At 43.2% G+C, this 19,581-nt stretch overlaps 1 protein-coding gene across 1 annotated transcript; it reads left to right on the forward strand.

The window, feature by feature from the left end:
- The first annotated feature begins 2,813 nt into the window (after positions 1–2,813).
- BANF2 (BANF family member 2) lies at positions 2,814–13,299 on the forward strand. Its single transcript, XM_004614401.1, has 2 exons — positions 2,814–2,939; positions 13,153–13,299. Exons 1-2 carry the CDS (start codon positions 2,814–2,816, stop codon positions 13,297–13,299), a joined length of 273 nt encoding a protein of 90 aa, XP_004614458.1.
- Positions 13,300–19,581: the final 6,282 nt, after the last annotated feature.

A 19,581-nucleotide genomic window follows, 5' to 3' on the forward strand; every position in this document is an offset into this window, starting at 1 on the left:
GGAGAATAACTGATTCACTTTCTGAACTAAAGGTGGGACATGCACAACCGATCACAGTAAATGCCTTAAACCTGGTGGATGATAATCAGGTCAGAGATGGCATTTGTTTGGTAATTTCTAGGGAAAACTAATTTTATGCATTTCTCTGTGTTTTCTCCTGGTGCTGTGGTTTGCCAAAATAAGGTTTGATCTTGCTGTAGTCCATTTATTTCCATAAGGGACTTAAATTGAGGACTGAACAAAACTATAAAGGGATATTGAATCAGGAGAGATGCAGGGAAATCAGGCTGGAGCTTGGGTCAAACCACATCTGATTCACCTCTCACCTCTGGGCTCTTGGATGACCTGTATTCATAAGTCTTCCTTTCTGTGGAAGCCCACTAGACCTATATTTTCTGTTACTTGCATCACAAACTGCCAAAACCTGCAGAGTTTAGAACCAGGAAGCCAGTGATACAATGAGCAAATCATAACCGTGGATTTATTAGGAAGTCATGTTCATTTTGAGAGCAGCAAGGGTGTTTGACCATCTTTGCTTGAACAAAGAAGAGGTGAAGACTTGAGTAGCAGAATAACTGGTTCTGGAGGGCTGACTTACTACAGGGTACAGACATTATGCTGACACAACGTGATGTTTAGAGATATAGTAGAAAAGAATCAAGATTTAAGGGCAGAGAGTTAGTAAAGAGGGTAGGGAACTTGCATATGGCTGACCTGGGTTTAATCATGGCACTATATAAGGGTCTCTGAGCCCTGCCAGTGGTGATCCCTGAGCACAGAGCTAGGAGATAACCCCTGAGCACTATTAGGTATGGCCCCAGACAAAACAATAATAACATCTTCAGGATTTTGCCTACCTCTGGCAGAACTCAGGTCCTGTTGAGGGCATAAGTGGCCCATTTATAATTAGAGCATAAAAATAATGTTTTGCTTCTCTGACTGTGGCCTGCAATTTAAAGTTGCTAGATATTAATAAGTATTTCTGAGTTGAAAAGCTGATTTATCTACATAAAGTTAGAGTCCAGGCAATGAAGCAGATGATTTAGAAGAGGAACATTTTGGTCCTGAGAAAATTGATGCCTTGAGTTTAGAGATATCTTCTAAGAATCTTGACTTAAGGATAAAGAAACCACTGAATTGTTCCATGAAGATACAGCTGAGTGGCAAGAAGAAAATTTGAGATGTCTCCCAGGAATGAAAGATGATGCCACTAATACAAGAAGCAAGGCAGTGGGCAAGACATAGAGTCCATCAACTCAAGGATATGACTTAAGCTCTCCATTTTGAGCTACTAGCCCATAGATTTTTACAGAATAAACAAATTCAATTCTTACAGAACTTGAGCTGCCAGAGAGCACAGCTCACAATGGCCTGATACTCTCATGGCTTAGGACTATCCTTGAACTTGTATCTACAAGTCTCTACCCACAGTCCTTGGGTAGAACGAGGGTGTTCCCAAAATCTCACACTGTGAGCAGCCAGATAATGGTGCTAAATAAAATAGAACCTCTCTTTGGGAAGGCATAAATCTCATAACCTCTCTTTGGGAAGGCATAAATCTCATAACTTCAGACATTGAGAAGGTGATGGACAGGGAGATACACCCAAACCTAGAGTTGGAGCCTACCATAGTGTTGACCATGGAACCAGCTTTACCACCAACACAGGAGTCCTCCATACTTTATAGCACACATTCTCTTGGCCAATGACAACTGAGTTTATTTCCCATTCTCTTCTCTTCTCCAAACTTAACCTTCTGGAAATTATTATTTCAGACATACTGGGTTGGGTTTGATTTTCTTGGCATCATTGTCTGTGTTGAGAATTCAGTTCATAAGTATCCAGATTATGGGTAGCTACAAAAATTTGAACTCAAATCTGATTCCAGCATCTGCACAAATCTCAGGGCCTCATCCTTTAAGGGAAAGGGGTTGGTAGAAGAAGCAGAATGATGGATCTTGTTTCACCAAATGGTTGGTCCGTCAGGGGACATTAAGTTACTGCTTTAACTATGTATCTTACATTCTCTGGATAATAATCTGTTTTGTTCTGGTAGCTATGATGGATCTCATAATTTGCATGAATAGAAAGAGCTAATTCCTGTTCTTAGATTTAACACTGGTGATCCGGTATAGACTTGAGACTTACTGCTGTGTGAGGAACTCCTTAGAGACATGGTACCAACCTCCTCTTGGGATGGTTGCTGGGAAATGAGTCCTAAAGCCATAATTTTACCACCACCTGGAAAACCAACCTAGACTAAAGCCTCATACCAGGGGGCAAAGCTGAAAGAATCAGAGACTGGGTTTCTACTCCTGACTGTGCTGTGCCAGGCCTGCTCTTGCCTCTAAGAGATTGTCTAATAGCTGAGCCAATTGGAGTTGTCCTTTACCTACAGACAAACAATCATTATAGAATGTATTCAAAATTAAGATAAAAATGTGATAATGTCTCCATGATTAAGCAAAAGTGTAGGTTCATTAGCTAAGAGAAGCAGGGTATTTCTTTAAACATGGGGGGTGAGAAAAATTGTAAAGGCACTATCCCAGATATCAGTTTTTAAAAACACCCCTTTGGGATTTAGCAGACTTACTCGAGGTGATCTTTATAGCTTTTTTGACCATCCATCTGGGAGGCAGTGCAGGACACCACACCTGGCACCCCAAAGTCCCCACTAAATATTAGATTATGGAAGGAAGCCAGACATCTGCTGCCCACAGTCCTTGGGTAGAACGAGGGTGTTCCCCAAAGTCTTCTCACACTGTGAGCAGCCAGCCATCTCCTCATCCTTTTTCTTTTTGTTGTTGCAGAAAATGGATAACATGTCCCCCAGGCTGAGAGCCTTCCTCTCTGAACCCATTGGAGAAAAGGATGTTGACTGGATAGATGGGGTCAGTCAAGAGCTTGCAGTCAATTTGATCACCAAAGGCTTCAACAAGGTAATACACACACACACAATTTCTCTTCCTAACCTCTCTTTTTCCCAGTTCTGTCAGGTGGCAGCTGCCACCACATATCCCTGTTAAGTGGCCATCAGAGAATGGAGCTGACACTTGGCAGGATGCCACATACTTCAGTGCTGCAGAGCTACTGACCCACATGCTTGGGCTGCCTCCAGGTCCAGTAGATGATGGACAAATAGAATCACTTCCACACAGAACAGCTGGGCTGGGCATGATTCACTTGATCTTTCAACACTCAGGAGTAAGCTGAAGTGAGTGAGTAGCGGAGGCGGCGGGACGGATCAGTTAGAGAGCATGCAGAGACTGGGGGATTCAACTGTCCCCATGAGGGCACCAGCCTGGCAATGGCAGATGGAGTATCAGCAGCTTGGAGTCTGCACCTGAATCTGGGAATATGAGTGGTTCTGAGATGTCACTCTCTGCTTCAAGTATTTCCCATGGAATCTGAATATTCTTTTCTATGTCATCATTGTTGTGGTGCTATTAGAAAACTGTGTAGGAGAATGGGAAATGCTCCCAGAGAGAACACAAATAAGGGAAACACAGAGAAGTGCAAAGAAATTCAGAAAGAATGAGAGACAACCCAAACACTCTCCTTCATTTTTAAAGACAGTCTACACTGCTGGGTAGGACAGGTTACAGTGGGAACCGCCATACTCTATGGCGAATAATCAATTCCGTTTGCACCAGCACCATGTACTGCTATTTCCAGGGACTTCTGAAGTCCTGGGTCTATGGTTTTCTGATTGACACACTCCTCTGTTCCAGTTGTTAAATATTCTGAATATCACCTCAATCTACAAGGCAATTTAATATCCGAGAGTAAGTATTAGGAAGCTGGCACTCCACGACTGAGTTTGATTTGACTCTTTCCTCTCAGATAAAGAAGACAGGATCACTCCCAAACAGGTGGTGAAGTAGGCAAATCTGATTAAGGGAGACATTTTAAATTAAAATGCCTTTTTAAAAAAAAGAATGATTGGCCCTCTTATTTTTATTGTCATTTAACATAACTACATTGATGAGAGTGGTTCAGCTCAACATATATATATATATATACTTACATATATACATATGTGTGTGCATATATATATGTATATATATATATATCCCTGTGGCCCACAAATTCCAGGACATCTTTCTAGTCAATGACATCTGCTGCTTCCAGAGGAAACCACTGTTATAGCTTCTACCATTATTTTTGCTTTTAATACTCCAAATTGTAAGGTTTGTTGTTCAGTGATGTGCATGATTTGTGTGAGATTGTGTACGGATATATTTAGTATTTAGTGTTTATTTAGAACCCAGGACTTAAACAAAGTATATTCTTTTTTAAAAAAATTTATTTATTTTCTTAATTAGTGAGTCACCGAGAGGGTACAGTTACAAATTTACCCATCTTCATGCTTGTGTTTCCTTCATACAATGTTTGAGAACCCATCCCTCCACCAGTGTCCATTCTCCACCACCAATGAACCCAGTATCCTTCCCACCCTCCAATCCCGTCCCCCCACCCCCACCCCACCCCACCTCTGTGGCAGGGTATTCCATTTTGTTCTCTCTCTCTCCTTTTGGGTGTTGTGGTTTGCAATAGGGTTATTGAGTGGCCATCGTGTTCAGTCTCTAGTCTACTTTCAGCACGCATCTCCCTTCCCACGATGGATCTCTAACTACATTTTACTAGGTGTCCTCTTCTCTATCCGGGCTGCCTTTACCCCAGCATGTGAGGCCAGCTTCCAAGCCATGGAGCCAACCTCCTTGTATTATATACTACTGTTCTTGGGTGTTTGTCTCCTACTCTGTTATTTTATATTCTACAGATGAGTGCAATCTTCCTATGTCTGTCCCTCTCTTTCTGACTCATTTCACTTAGCATGATACTTTCCATGTTGATCACTTATATGCAAAGTACATGACTTCATCTTTTCTAACAGCTGCATAGTATTCCATTGTATAGATGTACCAAAGTTTCTTTAACCAGTCATCTGTTCTCAGGCACTTGGGTTTTTTCCAGATTCTGGCTATTGTAAACAGTGCCCCTATGAACATATAAGTGCAGATGTCATTTCAACTATACTTCTTTATTTCTCCGGGATATATTCCCTGAAGTGGTATTGTTGGACCAAATGGAAGCTCCATTTCTAATTTTTTGAGAACCGCCCATATTATTTCCAGAAGTGCTGAACCAGTTGGCATTCCCACCACCAGTGTAGAAGGGTCCCTTTCTCTCCCTCTCCACATCCTCTCCAACAGTGGTTGCTTTTGTTCTTTTGGATGTGTGCCAATCTCTGTGGTGTGAGGTGGTATCTCATAGTTGTTTTGATCTGCATCTCCCTGATGATTAGTGATGAAGAGCATTTTTTCATGTGCCTTTTGGCCATTTGAATTTCTTCTTTGAGAAAGTTTCTGGTCATTTCTTTGCCCCATTTTCTGATAGGGTTGGATGTTTTCTTCTTGTAGAGTTCAACCAGTGCTTTATATACCCTTGATATCAACCCCTTATCGGATGGGTATTGGGTGAATATCCTTTCCCATTCTGTAGATTGTCTTTGTATTTTGGTCACTGTATCTTTTGCGGTGCAGATGCTTCTTAGTTTAATATAGTCCCATTTGTTTATCTCTGTTTCCACTTGGTTGGTCAGTTGCATGTCATCTTTGAAGATACCTGTAGCTTCAATATCATGGAGGGTTTTGCCAAACTTGTCTTTGATGTACCTTATGGATTGTGGTCTGATGTTGAGGTCTTTAATCCATTTTGATCTGGTTTTTGTGCATGGTGTCAGATCGAGGTCTAAGCCCATTCTTTTGCATGTGGTTGTCTAGTTATGCCAGCACCATTTGTTGAAGAGACTTTCCTTGTTCCATTTCACATTTCTTGCTCCCTTATTAAATATTAGATGATCATACATTTGAGGTTGTGTGTAGGAATATTCCACCCTGTTCCACTGGTCTGCGGCTCTGCCTTTGTTCCAATACCATGCTGTTTTAATTGTTACTGCTTTGTAGTAAAGTTTAAGGTTGGGGAGGGTGATGCCTCCCATCATCTTTTTTCCCAAGAATTGTTTTAACTATCCGTGGGCATTTGTTGTTCCATATGAATTTCAGGATTGCTTGATCCATTTCTTTAAAGAATTTCATGGGTATTTTTATAGGGATCACGTTGAATCTGTATAATGCTTTGGGTAGTATTGCCATTTTGACAATGTGATTCTCCCTATCCATGAGCAGGGGATATGTTTCCATTTCCTCATGTCTTCTTTTATTTCATGGAGTAGTGTTTTATAGTTTTCTTTGTAGAGGTCCTTTACTTCTTTATTTAAGCTGATTTCAAGGTACTTGATTTTCTGGAGCACGAATAGACCCATTAATATCAAGGAAATAGAAACTGTAATCAAAAGTCTCCCCAAAAACAAAAGCCCAGGTCCAGATGGATTCACTGGAGAATTCTTCCAAACATTTAAAGAGGACCTGTTGCCAGTTCTCCTTAAACTTTTCCAGGAAATTGAAAAAACAGAAACCCTCCCAAACAGTTTCTATGAGGCACATATCTCCCTAATACAAAAATCAAACAAAGACACCACAAAAAAGAAAACTATACACCAATATCCCTGATGAATACTGATGTGAAGATCCTCAACAAAATATTAGCAAATAGAATCCAACAATTCATCAAAAAGATCATACACCATGACCAAGTGGGATTCATCCTGGGGATGCAAGAATGGTTTAACATTCAGAAATCAATCATATCAACAAAAGTAAAGATAAAAAACATATGATCATATCAATAGATGCAGAGAAAGCATTTGACAAGATCCAACATCCATTCATGATGAAAATTCTCACCAAAATGGGTTTTGGAGGAACTTTCCTCAAGATAGTCAAAGCCGGGGCTGGAGAGATAGCACAGCGGGTAGGGCATTTGCGTTGCACGTGGTCGACCCGGGTTCAAATTCCAGCATCCCATATGGTCCCCTGAGCACGGCCAGGGGTAATTCCTGAGTGCAGAGCCAGGAGTAACCCCTGTGCATCGCCAGGTGTGACCCAAAAAAGAAAAAAAAAGATAGTTAAAGCCATCTACCACAAACCTATGGCAAGTATTATTCTCAATGGGGAAAAGCTAAGTGCCTTTCCTCTAAGATCAGGGACAAAACAAGGATGCCCACTCTCACCACTGCTGTTCAATATAGTACTGGAAATACTTGCAATAGCTGTTAGGCAAGAAAAAGATATTAAGGGCATCCAGGTAGGAAAAGAAGAAATCAAACTCTCAGTATTCGCAGATGATCTGATACTATATCTAGAGAAGCCTAAAACCTCTACTAAGAAACTCTTAGAATCAATAGACTTGTACAGTAAAGTCGCAGGCTATAAAATCAATACCCCAAAAATCCATGGCCTTCCTATTTGCAAACAATGAGACAGAGGAAAGGGACATGAAAAAAGCAGTCAAAGTATATTCTATCACAGAGCTCTGTCCTGGCTCCTTTATACATCATTTGAAAGGTATTTGCACACATCAATAAATTTCACTCTTTTTAAGGTATAATTCTGCAACTTTAATGAGTGTAGGCAGTCCCAGAATGAGCTGTAGAACTCTCACTCCAAAACATTCCCCCTGCCCTTCACATTCCCCACCTACAGCCCCTGGCAATTATTGATATGGCTTTTATCCTATACATTGACCTATTCTAGATTTTTGTTCTGGTTTGTTTTAGTTTTTGTGATGACAGGAATCAAACTCAGGCCTCGCATCTATGAGGTAAGAATTCTTCTGCTGAACTTCACACCAGCTAACGCAAAGGGATAAATGAATAATGGAAGACATTCAGGCAACTGAGAACTCACTAGCAAAACAGGCAGGGTTAGCATGTGTGTAGCAGGTTCCTGGAGAGACTCCCCTCTTCTGTTCCCACCTCTGGGATAACATTCCACTCTAATTTCTGGGCCTCCCCAGAATCACTAGCTCCAGGTCCCAGCACTGGTGCTTTCATCTTCCTCCTTTGCCCTAAGCCCCCTCCTGTCTGTAAAAGAGATGAAGGGGCACTGTGTCCAGAGGAACAGTGGCAGAACTCTGGGACATTAGTGGCTTGGTGGAAGGCCCCCCAGTAAGGACATGAGGGTCTATGGATTGTACCATCACACAGGAAGTCAGGGTCCTGGCAGCTACCTCAGCCAGGAAAGGTCTTATACCAAGATCTGGGAGTAATACCCTGTAGCATTATCTGGAGCCTGGGTGGACTTGTCTGAGGGTCCAGGAGTAAACCCCAATATGCTTACTCTAAAATAAGGATGTTCTTCTGGGTGAGGACCAGCCCCTATGCAAGGTCAGCAATCATAGCCTCAAAGGCAGGCAGATCCTGCCAGAGAAGGGGGTCTCAGAAGTAGAAAATTAAAAAAAATGCAGGGTCATGTGTACACACATACACACAATTTCTTTTTTAGAGCTGTATTAGCTCGAAGCAAAATTGAACAAAAGGCATGGGGATTTCCCATATATTCCCTCCCCTGATACCCGTACACCCTCCCCCGTAGCAACATCCCACTCCAGAGGGTGCATTTGTTAACAACTCAAGAACCATATTTATCTCCCAGAGTCCACAGTTTATAATAGGGTTCACTTTTGGTGTTATATACGCTGTGGCTTTAGAGAGTATGTAACAACATACACACCATAGTATCATAGAGGCATTTCACTGTCCTAAATCCTCTGAGCGCCTGTATTTTCCTACCCTGCTGTGGGAGGTTTCCGCCTAGCAGACAGAGAAAGGATTTCTCCCTGGCCTCACTGAATTCCTCTGATGTTGGACTGTTGACTCAGTCCACATGTGGCCTGAGAACCTGCACACTTTGTGTCAGAGGCACAGTTTGTCTTCAGTGTTCTTTCAAAGCAATCCTGCCACAGAGGATGGTCTATGTTGGCATACCTTCTCTCCTAAGAAAACTCTGCCTAGGCATGAGTGGATTTCAATGTATTCAGAGTCCTGGGGCTGGTGGGGTGCGTACCTTACTTGGGGATGCCTCTGCAATTACTCCAACGTAGAAATATGTTTACCATCCCAGAGAAGTTAGTTCAACACATTGCTCTTTGAAGACACTATAGAATTATATCCTTGAGCTTAAATTCTTCCTCCTTATTCCTCCTCCAAAGACACTTGGAAAGAATGAGAATGAGACTTAGATATAACAGAAGAACTATGTAACACACAATGCTTGTTTCATCTCAAGCACTAATTGATCTTCGAAATACATCTCATATGGCATAATGTCTCATCTTAATTTACCAATGGGAAAATTGAGGCATAAAATAGCCAAGTGACTTGTTCCAAGTAACTTGAAGTAAGAGAGGGAAAATTTAAGCATGGCAAATTCAGGGCGAGAAGCAGGAGGCCCTCCTCTTTCCTACCTCACATCTGGGTAAGAAAAAAGGGGTAATTGAATTCACCTAGAAAAGGACTCCAGGTGACATAAAGGATACCTAGTTGAAGCTGAATTTCAGATGTACAAGTAAATGTTTAACATTCTACATATATCCCAGAAAGACATGGAGGAGAAAGAAAAAGGGGTCAACCTTTTGCTTGAAATGGGAAATGATTGAAAGTTACTGGTCTTGCCAGGTCATCATTAGCTAATAAGGTTTTATTAAACCGTGAAGGTTTAATGGCCAGTGAGAGGAAAACCAAGTCGATCATCACACAATGAAATCTTGAGCATTCATTAGAGGTGCTAAGAAGCTGGGAATGTTGTCAGAGCAGAGAAGTTTTTGAGAGCGGAGACTGAGCACCTGGAGTCATAGTGAAGGCTGAACAATTTGATTAGCATGAACCAGAACTGGCTACCTAGTTCTTTGGAGTCCAGAGACAAAAAATGTAAAGTCACTTTTCACATGTATTCAAAAATGTCCAGATGAGAAACTCTGAGACCTGGCTTCCATCTGAGCACAGGCAGACAAGGCAGAGACCTGGCCTGGTGCAGATACTTCCAGGTCTGAAAAAGGAACACAGCCGACTAACAAATGCACCAGACCTACTTAGCACAAGTACCTTGGATGAGCCTCATTGTTTGAACTTGCAGAGGAAGGGAGTCTGCCCTTGAGCGACCATCTTGTGTGTGCGGGACAAAAGGAACATTTTCAACTTTGAGGTGGCTGCTGTCTGGGTGGGTGGAAGGTGGAAACATCTGCTCAGAGTTTCTGTGTTTCTGTTACCTTCCCAGCTGCCAGATTTTTAAAGTGTGCTTTTCCTAGGCGGGAGAAGAGCCATCTCTCTGCTCCTTGATCTGGGGCTCGCTATCTGGAGCCCAAGAGAGACAGCCAGTTTCAGGCATGACCGTGAGGTAAACTCAGGGTTCCAGCAGGGCTCCAGCTGGTGCCTCTCTACCAGCTGGAAGGTGTCAGGGTGAGGCCAGAGAGAAAGTGGAGAAGGGAGTGTCAGATTGCAACCTGGCATCTTTCTTTACCTTCTTCCTCTGGCATTCCTGGAAAGTTTGCCTCTGGCCCTACCTGCCACGTGTCCTCTAGCTGCCTGTTGACTGAGTGTGGTGGGGACATAGAGGATCCACTAGCCTGAGCAGCTGAGGTCAACAGTGAGGTCAGGGACGTGGCAAAGGGTCCAAGTTCCAAGCCATCCATTTGCCTCTGCCAACAGTGGATGCTGGGATGGGCAAGATTCGGGCAGAGGAAAATAGGAACCTCTCTCTCTCTCTCTCTCTCTCTCTCTCTCTCTCTCTCTCTCTCTCTCTCTGTGCTTTATTACTTTTATTTTTAAGCTCTTAATTTAAATTTTTTAATAGATTAAGATTCTGAGGTTTATAATATTATTAAACTGTTCTCATGCACATAATTCCAAAACCACACCCATCACCAGTGTACCCGCCTCTCTCTCCCAAGGAGCCCAACACAGCTCCATCTAAAATCCCCCTACTCCCAAATCAGTCGTGTGAATCTTTTTTAACATTTTTTGTTCTGAGGCCCTACTGGCAGAGTTCAGGGCTCACTCCTGGCTCAGCACTCAGGGATCATTTCTAGCAGTGCTTGGGGGTTCAGATGTGGTGCAGGGGAGGGAACCAGGATCAGCTGCCTGCAAGGCAAACACCCTGCCCACTGTACTGTCTCTCCAGTCCACAACAGGGTGGCTCTTACCCTCGCAAGTTCTTAGTGGCTCCTGAGGTGCAGGCTCCTCCATGTGAGGACTAGGTGAATGGACACATCGGGGGAAGTCTGGAGCCCATCAAGGGTCGTGGAAGCGCCACTTCCTGTGCCCCTCCTTACCGTTGCCTCTGGCGCCAACGCTGGGCTTCGGGACCCTGCACCAGTCACCTCCGCCTCCCCCACAGCCCGCAGTAGCTGCGGCCATTTCCATTCAACAGCGGTTTATTTTTCAAATGTTAAATTAAAAAAACTCAGGACAAGTTGGCATGGCATATAAGAAGGAGGCCACGGATAAAGCCCAATGAGCTCATGCTAAGCAACAACACTGCCTTAAAAAAAAAAAAAGATTAAAGTAAAGTAGCAATTTAAAATGGCCATGAAATGTTGGCCTTTTCCCTTTTCAACAACTGGACCGTGACTAAAAATAAAAAAAAAACCCAAACTCCAACACTTGGGGACACTTCACCACTGCACTACAGCTTTTATTTAATTTCTCTTTAAAAACGAAAACATGTTCCCTTTGGTTAGGATGAAGTTGGCTTTGTTCTGTGTGTCTGAAAGTAAATACACCCCAGCGGGTGTTCTGGAGAGAGCCCAGAACTGAGGCGTGGACATGGTTCTGTTCTTTGCAGGCTGGAGAGTTCCCCAGCCAGCCCCTAAGGGATGAGTATTTAGCAGGATTTAACCCTCTAGGCTTCTCCATTTTGTGGCTTGGCTAATCTGTGACCAAGTGGTCTGAGGACGGCCATTTGCCACGTGGCCTCATCAGTAGTCTTGTGACAAATGATAAAAAGTTGTTGGGCAAGTCGAAAACTGAAGAGTGCCAGAGAATTATGACTCATGGTGTGCTTAATTTTTATTTTATGTGAGCTTTTCACCCCGAGAAATTTTTCAAAAGGGAAAGATGAGCAAGGGCATGTTTCAGCCCTTCCACGTTCACCTCCAGAGCTCTGTACTCCGGAACAAAAGAGGAATTTACATTTCTCCTCCTGTTCTCACATTGAATTCACTAAATTCGGTTTGCAGGAATGAACAGGGCCTGTGATCTACCCTCAGAAGATGTAGAATCTGAATTCTGTGGTTCTCACTTCAGGCTGAGGAGATCTGTTAAAAACTAAATCTACAGGGTCAAAGTGATAGGAAGAGGGAAGGGTGCTTGCCTTGCACACAGCTGATCTGGGTTTGGTTCCTGGCACCCCATATGGTTCCCTGAGCACCGCTAGGAGAGATGCCTGAGCACAAAGCAGGAGTAAGTTGCTGGGTGTGGCCCCCCAAAAAATAAACTAAACGAGCAGCAATCTAAGATGCTCGTCCTCTGTCAGTCCTGCATGCATGGTTCTCAAAGGAAGGGATTTGTGTCCCCAAGGGGACTTTTGGCAATACCTGGATATGACTATGGGGTCACAATGTGCAGGGGGGCGTTGAGGGAATACTGGCATTCAGGAGGTGAAGGCCAGCACCAGTGTTCCACTTCCTGGTTTGTGGAGGACAGTCCCTTCGCCCTACACAACTGTCAAAGCCTGTCTGTGTGAAATGGTCAAAGAGGTGGAGTGGAAGTATTTGTGTGTGTGTGTGTGTGTGTGTGTGTGTGTGTGTGTGTGTGTGTGTGTGTGTGTGTGTGTTTCACAGAAAGATTCTGCTAGATCAGAAGTATGTGAGGTTCTTACCTGCTGCACAAACATCTTTTGTCGAGCGCCACCCTGGAGTATATTAGAAATGTTTTGGCAATGCAGACACTCGGGCCCCACCCGCGACTTGCTGAGCCCAAACCTGCCTATTGACAGATTCCAGGTGATCCCAGAAGTGTGAGGGCAGCTTCTGGTTTAGCCCAGGTGTGAAATACTCCTGCATCTAGTGACAAGTGACAGGCATTTAACTTGACCTTACACCTCACTGGAGGTAAATCCTTGACCCTTCCTCACCCACTAGAGTTTCAGGGGCCACCATTCTCTCCCATCTGCCTTGGTCTGTCATCCTGAAGAAAGATCACAACTGAACTGACTTCTGCTCACCTTTTCTATCCTCCTTCCTCCCCTCCAGGCTTACACTCTACTGGGACAGTTCCTTCTGATGCACAAGAATGAAGATGAGTTTCAGAAGTGGCTTGTTTGTTGCTGTGGGGCCACTGAGTGTGAGGCAACAGAGAGTTGTAACTGCCTGAAGGAGTGGTGTGCCTGCTACCTGTAAACACGCCTCCTGCTCTCATACCTGGGTAAATGGAGTCCTTCTGAACTGAGACCCAGCCTTTTTCTCTTTAACTTTAGCCATTGATTCTGGTTATTAAAAGTAGTCTGGGATTCTAAGAAAAGACAAGAAAGAAGCAGCTACCATTCACCTTATGTGGTTATGCCAAACTGCTCAGCATTCATTGAGATAAAGAAATGGACAATTTTGAGAGTGTGAAGATGACTATATAGGAAGATCCTCTCATCCTCCTGTGATCACTGCAAAATCTACACCAACATTTGGATTAAGCACAGAAGCCCTCTATGAAAAAGGAAGGGGATGAAGGGAAAAATTGTTTGAAAGGTGCTCTTGCTGGAGAAGGAAACCTCACCACAGAGCACTAAGCAACAACTGGGAAGAGATTTTATGGTGCTTTGCCCTATGAAACTGGGAAAGAGGGGATAAGCAAAACACCCAAACCACAATCCTCCAATCCCATACTTAGAGTATAGGAATGGGAAGCAAGAATCAATAATAAAATATAGGCCTGAAGCAAAAGAACTGTGAGTAGGGCACAGGCCTTGTGTGAATGGGACCCTGGTTGGATGCCCAGAATCACATGCCCCTCCTCAGCATTACTGGGCCCAGCCCTAGAGATCCCTCACTACTGAGGTTGGGGTGGTGTCCCTGGTGGTCCCTAGAGTCCAAGGTTTTCAACTATCTGACATTGGTTGGGTGAGAATCACTAGGAGTAGCTCAGGTCCCCTGATCACTATTTGGGAACCCTTTCCACTCCAACCCACTCCCAAATAAAGCAAAAAAGAGACCATATGATATAACGACTAGCAGGCATTATCTTGATGAGTTACATGGCTGGTGGATAGCATCTTGTATCTAAGTTGCCATAGTTACAGTCATTAGCAGGTGCCATTTTGGTGACCTCTCCCAACCTGGCTGGGTGATGCCATTGTGGACCTCTCTCCTTAGTAATGATCTTGAGGGCAAATTCCTGAGGTGAACCCCACCCACCCAGAGTAACAGCTCACCGAGAGACACTTGCTTGAGTCTAGCAAATCCACAGACTCAGCTTTTCTCAATTAATGTCTGATTGCTAGCTAGCAAGTCACATAGCTACAGTCGGAAAGGGCTCTGGGGACTTTCCAAAGTATTTACAATTAGCAAGGGGTCCCTTCTCACTCCATTGCCTACTTGGGAATATGACATCACAGAGCATGTTTATCCCTAAAGGACGTACCCTGTGACTGAGGTTCCAACTTCCTCTTTTCTGTTTTCTCTCTTCATTAGCTGTTTTGAGAATCTGTGCATAGACATTTTATTTATACTCTATTTTAATGTATGTACAGAAAATCTAAAAAAAAAGTAACCTGTGATTCTCCTCTAGTTACTTATTTTGGTGACTTTCCAGCTAAAAATATGGAAGCAAATTTTTCCTAGCTGGATACCAAATATCAATATATTCAAATGTCAATAAGTTGCTACCTCACAGTTCCCACTAATTTGAAATGTAACATCATACCCACTGTAGCACTGTAGCACTGTCCTCCCCTTGTTAATCTATTTGATTTGCTCCAGCGGGCACCAGTAACATCTCCATTGTGAGACTTGTTATTACTGTTTTGGGCATATTGAATATGCCACGGGTAGCTTGCCAGGCTCTGCCGTGCAGGCGGAATATTCTCAGTAGCTTGCCAGGCTCTCCGAGAGGGACCAAGGAATTGAATCTGGGTCGGACTGGTGCAAGGCAAACGCCCTACCTGCTGTGCTATATCCACTAGATACTCAAATTCTCAATCTCTCACAGCTCAGTAAACAAGACTTAAAAGATCTAAGTTATTAACTTGAGCTCATGAAATTCTGACAGGGAGAAGTAGGATCAAAGAATGGTTTTCTTTTTTGAGAGAGTGTCAGGGAGGCCCACACCTGGCGATGCTCAGGGGTTACTTCTGGATCTGCACTCAAGAATTCCTCCTGAGATCCACTGCTGGCTTTCCCCAGTCTCTGGCAACCCAGGGGTCACTCCCATAAACCGCCTCCTTATCTGCAGGGGCCAGATAATCTCGCCATTGGCCACCGTCCAGATCACACGGCTGCTTCTCCCAAAAGGGAGCATAACATGAGGCCCCCATAACTATACCACCGGACTCTGCACCAGGCTGTTTCACACGGGGTGCTCCAGAGGGGGGCATGTGAGAGCCCTCTCCACCCCAAGGGACCCAGCTCTGGCAGCCAAAAACCTCCACAACCCAACCGCTGCCATCCTTAAGGCCACTCTTCCCACGCTTGGGCTGAGCCTCACATATGAGTAAACATATTCCTGGACATATCATAAAACACTCCATAATTACCACACCACATTTGATGTTCAGACAGTAGGCAACAAATCATAGAGGGAAATATATATATGCATATATGCATATTTTCATATATATATACCAAAGTTCATATCACTAACAACATGTTAGTGATATCCTATAGAATGTCTTAATGGCTCCTGCCAAAATAGAACAATCTTCACACTGTTTCCTATATGAACACTTTTTTGTAAACATGTTCAGCAGTTCTTTATAACAGACAATAGAAAATATATTCTTTCATTTGTGTTTTGGGACAGGGATTGGGGTTTGGGATGGAAACATCCTGAATTTGGTGGTGGGAAGGTGTAATGGTGGTGGGATTGGTGATTGAATATTGAATGTAATCAAACACTGTGAACTAACTTATAAAATTAAACAATTTTTAAAAAGTAATGTGGAGTTCATGCCCAATTCAATCAGCTTAATCAATGGCTGAATAAATAGCAGTGCTCCTCCAAAAAAAAAAAAAATTCCTCCTGGCTCTGGGGACCATAGGATATCAGGGATCAAACCCAGCTTGGCTGCATGCAAGGAAAACACCAAATCCGCTGTACTATTTTCTAGCCCCCAAAGAATGGTTTGTTATAGGAAGTAATTCTACCAAAACCCAGCATGGAAGTAGGAGTAATTTTAAATGTTAAAGGCATAACCAAATACACGACTATGATTCCAAGATATGATTTGATGTTCTTTTGCATATAAGATCTAAAAACTATCACTAGTGGGGCAAAGACATAGTATAGGGGTTAAGGCATCTTATTGACACCAGTCAAATCCCCATGATCACATCTGGTTCTCTAAGCACTACCAGGAGTTATTCCTGATCAAAGAGCCTGGAATGGTAAGCCCTGAGCAACACTGGCTGTGGCTAAAAACAAACCCTATTTTTGGAACGTTAAACTGGCACCCAAGACATTCAAAGCCTTCCATATTCAATATCCTATTATTTTCTGGTTGTAGAAAAAAATTAGTAAGTGATTTTACCTCTTAAAAAAGGCATTTATGGGGCTGGAGCAATAGCACAGTAGGTAGGGCGTTTGCTTTGCACACAGCCAACCTGGGTTCGAATCCCAGTATCCCATATGATCCCCCGAGCACCGCCAAGGGTAATTCCTGAGTGCAGAGTCAGGAGTAACCCCTGTGCTTTGCTGGGTGTGACCCAAAAAGCAAAAAACAAAAGCATTTCTACTTAAACACTGAGAGAAGCTTGGATTCCCTTCTTAACAATGTTTCTAGAACTACTAAAAATAATTTTAGTAAGACTTTGAGGCTGGAGAGATAGTACAGCAGGTAAGGTGCTTGCCTCGCACATGGCTGGCCTGAGTATAAACCCAGCACTTCATATGTTCCCCTGAGCATCACCAGGAATGATTCCTGAGTGCAGAGCCAGGAGCAACCCATGACCATCATTGGTTGTGGCCCCACAAATAAATGTATTAATACTAAACAATTTTTTCTTTATCAACTTAATATTGGTTTATGATTATTGTGTGGGATTAACTTTGAACATCTCTATGTATATATGTATCGCCACCTCCATGATAAATTTTTTAAAGATCTCATGTAGGATATTAAAATACATAGTAAGGGAACAAAAAATGGCCAAAGTTATCTGGACTAGAGATTTTTGTCTATAGAACTGAGTTTACATGTGAGTGGGGTTAGCAGAGAGGGGCCCTTGGGACACTGGTGAAGGGTTAGTAGGCTCTCTGGAGACGGACGTGATGTTGGAATGATATATGCGTGAAAAGTATAATTAAAGTACTATAAATCTTGGTGCCTCAATAAAAAGGGTTAAAAATAAGTAAAAAGCTTGCATTTACAAAACAGTTGAGATAATTATGTATCAGAATCACTACATACTAATATTTTTTTACATAATTGTACAAGAGGAAAGTCAGGGAGCACTGATATAACATAGGACGTGGATGACTTTCAGCAACTTGGTTTCTTGGTTCCTTTGTCTCCTGATGTGTCAGAAGCGAGTCCTTCAGGCTTTCAGTCTCTCCATTCTCTGCAGTTAAGTCATCTTTAGTTTCCTGGTTAACCACGTCAGCCTCTGCTCTTTTGCTCCACTTTTCCATTTTGTTTGCCTTTGGTTGAAGCTTTGTCCTTCCCTGCTATCTGTTGGGCTTCTTCTCTTACAGGAGCAGACAATTTGCAGATGTCCACTAGGACTCTTCCTTGGCTGCACCTCAATTGTGCTGCATTGTGACAGCAAGGAGGGCTTCTGTCAGGGTCTGTGTGTCATGGCATGCTAAAAGCTTACCCTAAACTATACTGCCTGGCACTCCTCCTACCACCGAAGTTCCCCAACCTCATCTGAAGACCCTCCCTGCTAAGTTTCCCTAGTCAAGTGTAGGTCTTTATGACTACAGTGGGGCCTACCAAGCCCTGGTGATGTTGCACCTCAAATGGACCCATCAACCCTCCAAGTCTTGGTGCACAGGTGCCTTGAACACCAAGTTGAAGCAAGGTCTGTCTAAACTTAGTACTCAAGTGCCTCAGAATACTCAGGAGTTCAAACTCTTGCTGTGGCCCGAATCCTTGTAATATTATACTCCAGGTCTCCCTCCCACCTGGCCTGTTCAAACAAAGCCCAGAACTATAATGGACACAAATGGCTGCATCCCTTTGGTTGCCATCCAGATTGTTCCAAAGTGGTGGACAGGTACATGCAAGTACCAGCGAGCTCAAATTCCTATTTTCTGTCCTGGTCTGCTTAAATTTAATGAGCTGGGTACCGAGGACCCATGGTTTTAAACATTCAGGTGCAGTTGCTCAAATTCAAACTTGTGTCCTTTGCCTTGCCAACATTCACAATCTTTTGCCACAGAATGATACCCAGGTCTGCTTGACCTTACCAGAATAATTGCTATAAAAAAGAAACTCCCAGTAGTGATGCAGTTCTGCTTGGTTCTACTGCTGCTGACTGATATTACGATGAATCAACAGTCCCTTTCCAGGCCTGCTGAGCACTGATACTACAGTCATTTCTGAGTACTAGCAACTATGAACCTAGGGTTGCAGTTCAAGCTTCCTCAACCTTGGTACTGTTGGTACTGCAGGATACTCATGACTGCAAACTCCTGGTGATCATCAGGATGGCACAAACTCAGAGCCATGGTTACTGTCTGGAATTTGATTGTGAACCCCAAATTTTCACCTTGGCCTATTCAAACTTTTGCCCTTCACACTTAATCATAGCATCAAGCATATTAAAGACATGGAAGGATTCACCTGCATTAATGGATGAAGGCAATATCCTGGGTAGGCCCCAAGCACTTCAGAGCTTTCCAGTGAAGTTTTCTAATTATGAAGATTTCTCTATGACAAAAATTTCAAAGCAACAGTGCTAATAATGCCACTGAAATGAGGGACTCAATGAAAGAGGACTTCAACAAAGACAAAGAATTATGTGAAAAATCCAAACAAATCACTGGGTGAAAGAACATAGTGGTTGAACCATACAACACAATGTAATGGCTCAACAGTTGAATAACAGCAACTAGAAATCAAATCAGTGTGCTCAAGGTAAAGTAGAAGATTCCATCAAAAAATACAGAAAGGGGCTAGTGTGATAGTACATCTCAGGTAGGGCACAGCTAGAGAGATAATACAGCAGGTAAGAAAATTGCATTGCATGCAGTCAACCTAGGTTCAATCCCTGGCATTTCATATGGTCCCTCCAGCACCTCCAGGAGTAATTCCTGGCAGCTCTTAGGGATACTCCACACTCTGTGCTTGGGGGACTATGGGTTACTAAGTATTGAACTCAAAACCTCCTGTTTGCAAAGCTTGTGCTCAACTTGTTGAAATATCACTCTGGCTCAAAATTATCTTTTATTTGATTTTGGACCACATCAGTGCTCAGAGGCTACTCATGGCTCAGTGCTTGTGGGTTACTCTTGACTTTGCTTGGGGGATC

The sequence above is a fragment of the Sorex araneus genome, chromosome 3, assembly GCF_027595985.1.
Source record: "Sorex araneus isolate mSorAra2 chromosome 3, mSorAra2.pri, whole genome shotgun sequence".
In the NCBI taxonomy this organism is placed as follows: domain Eukaryota; kingdom Metazoa; phylum Chordata; class Mammalia; order Eulipotyphla; family Soricidae; genus Sorex; species Sorex araneus.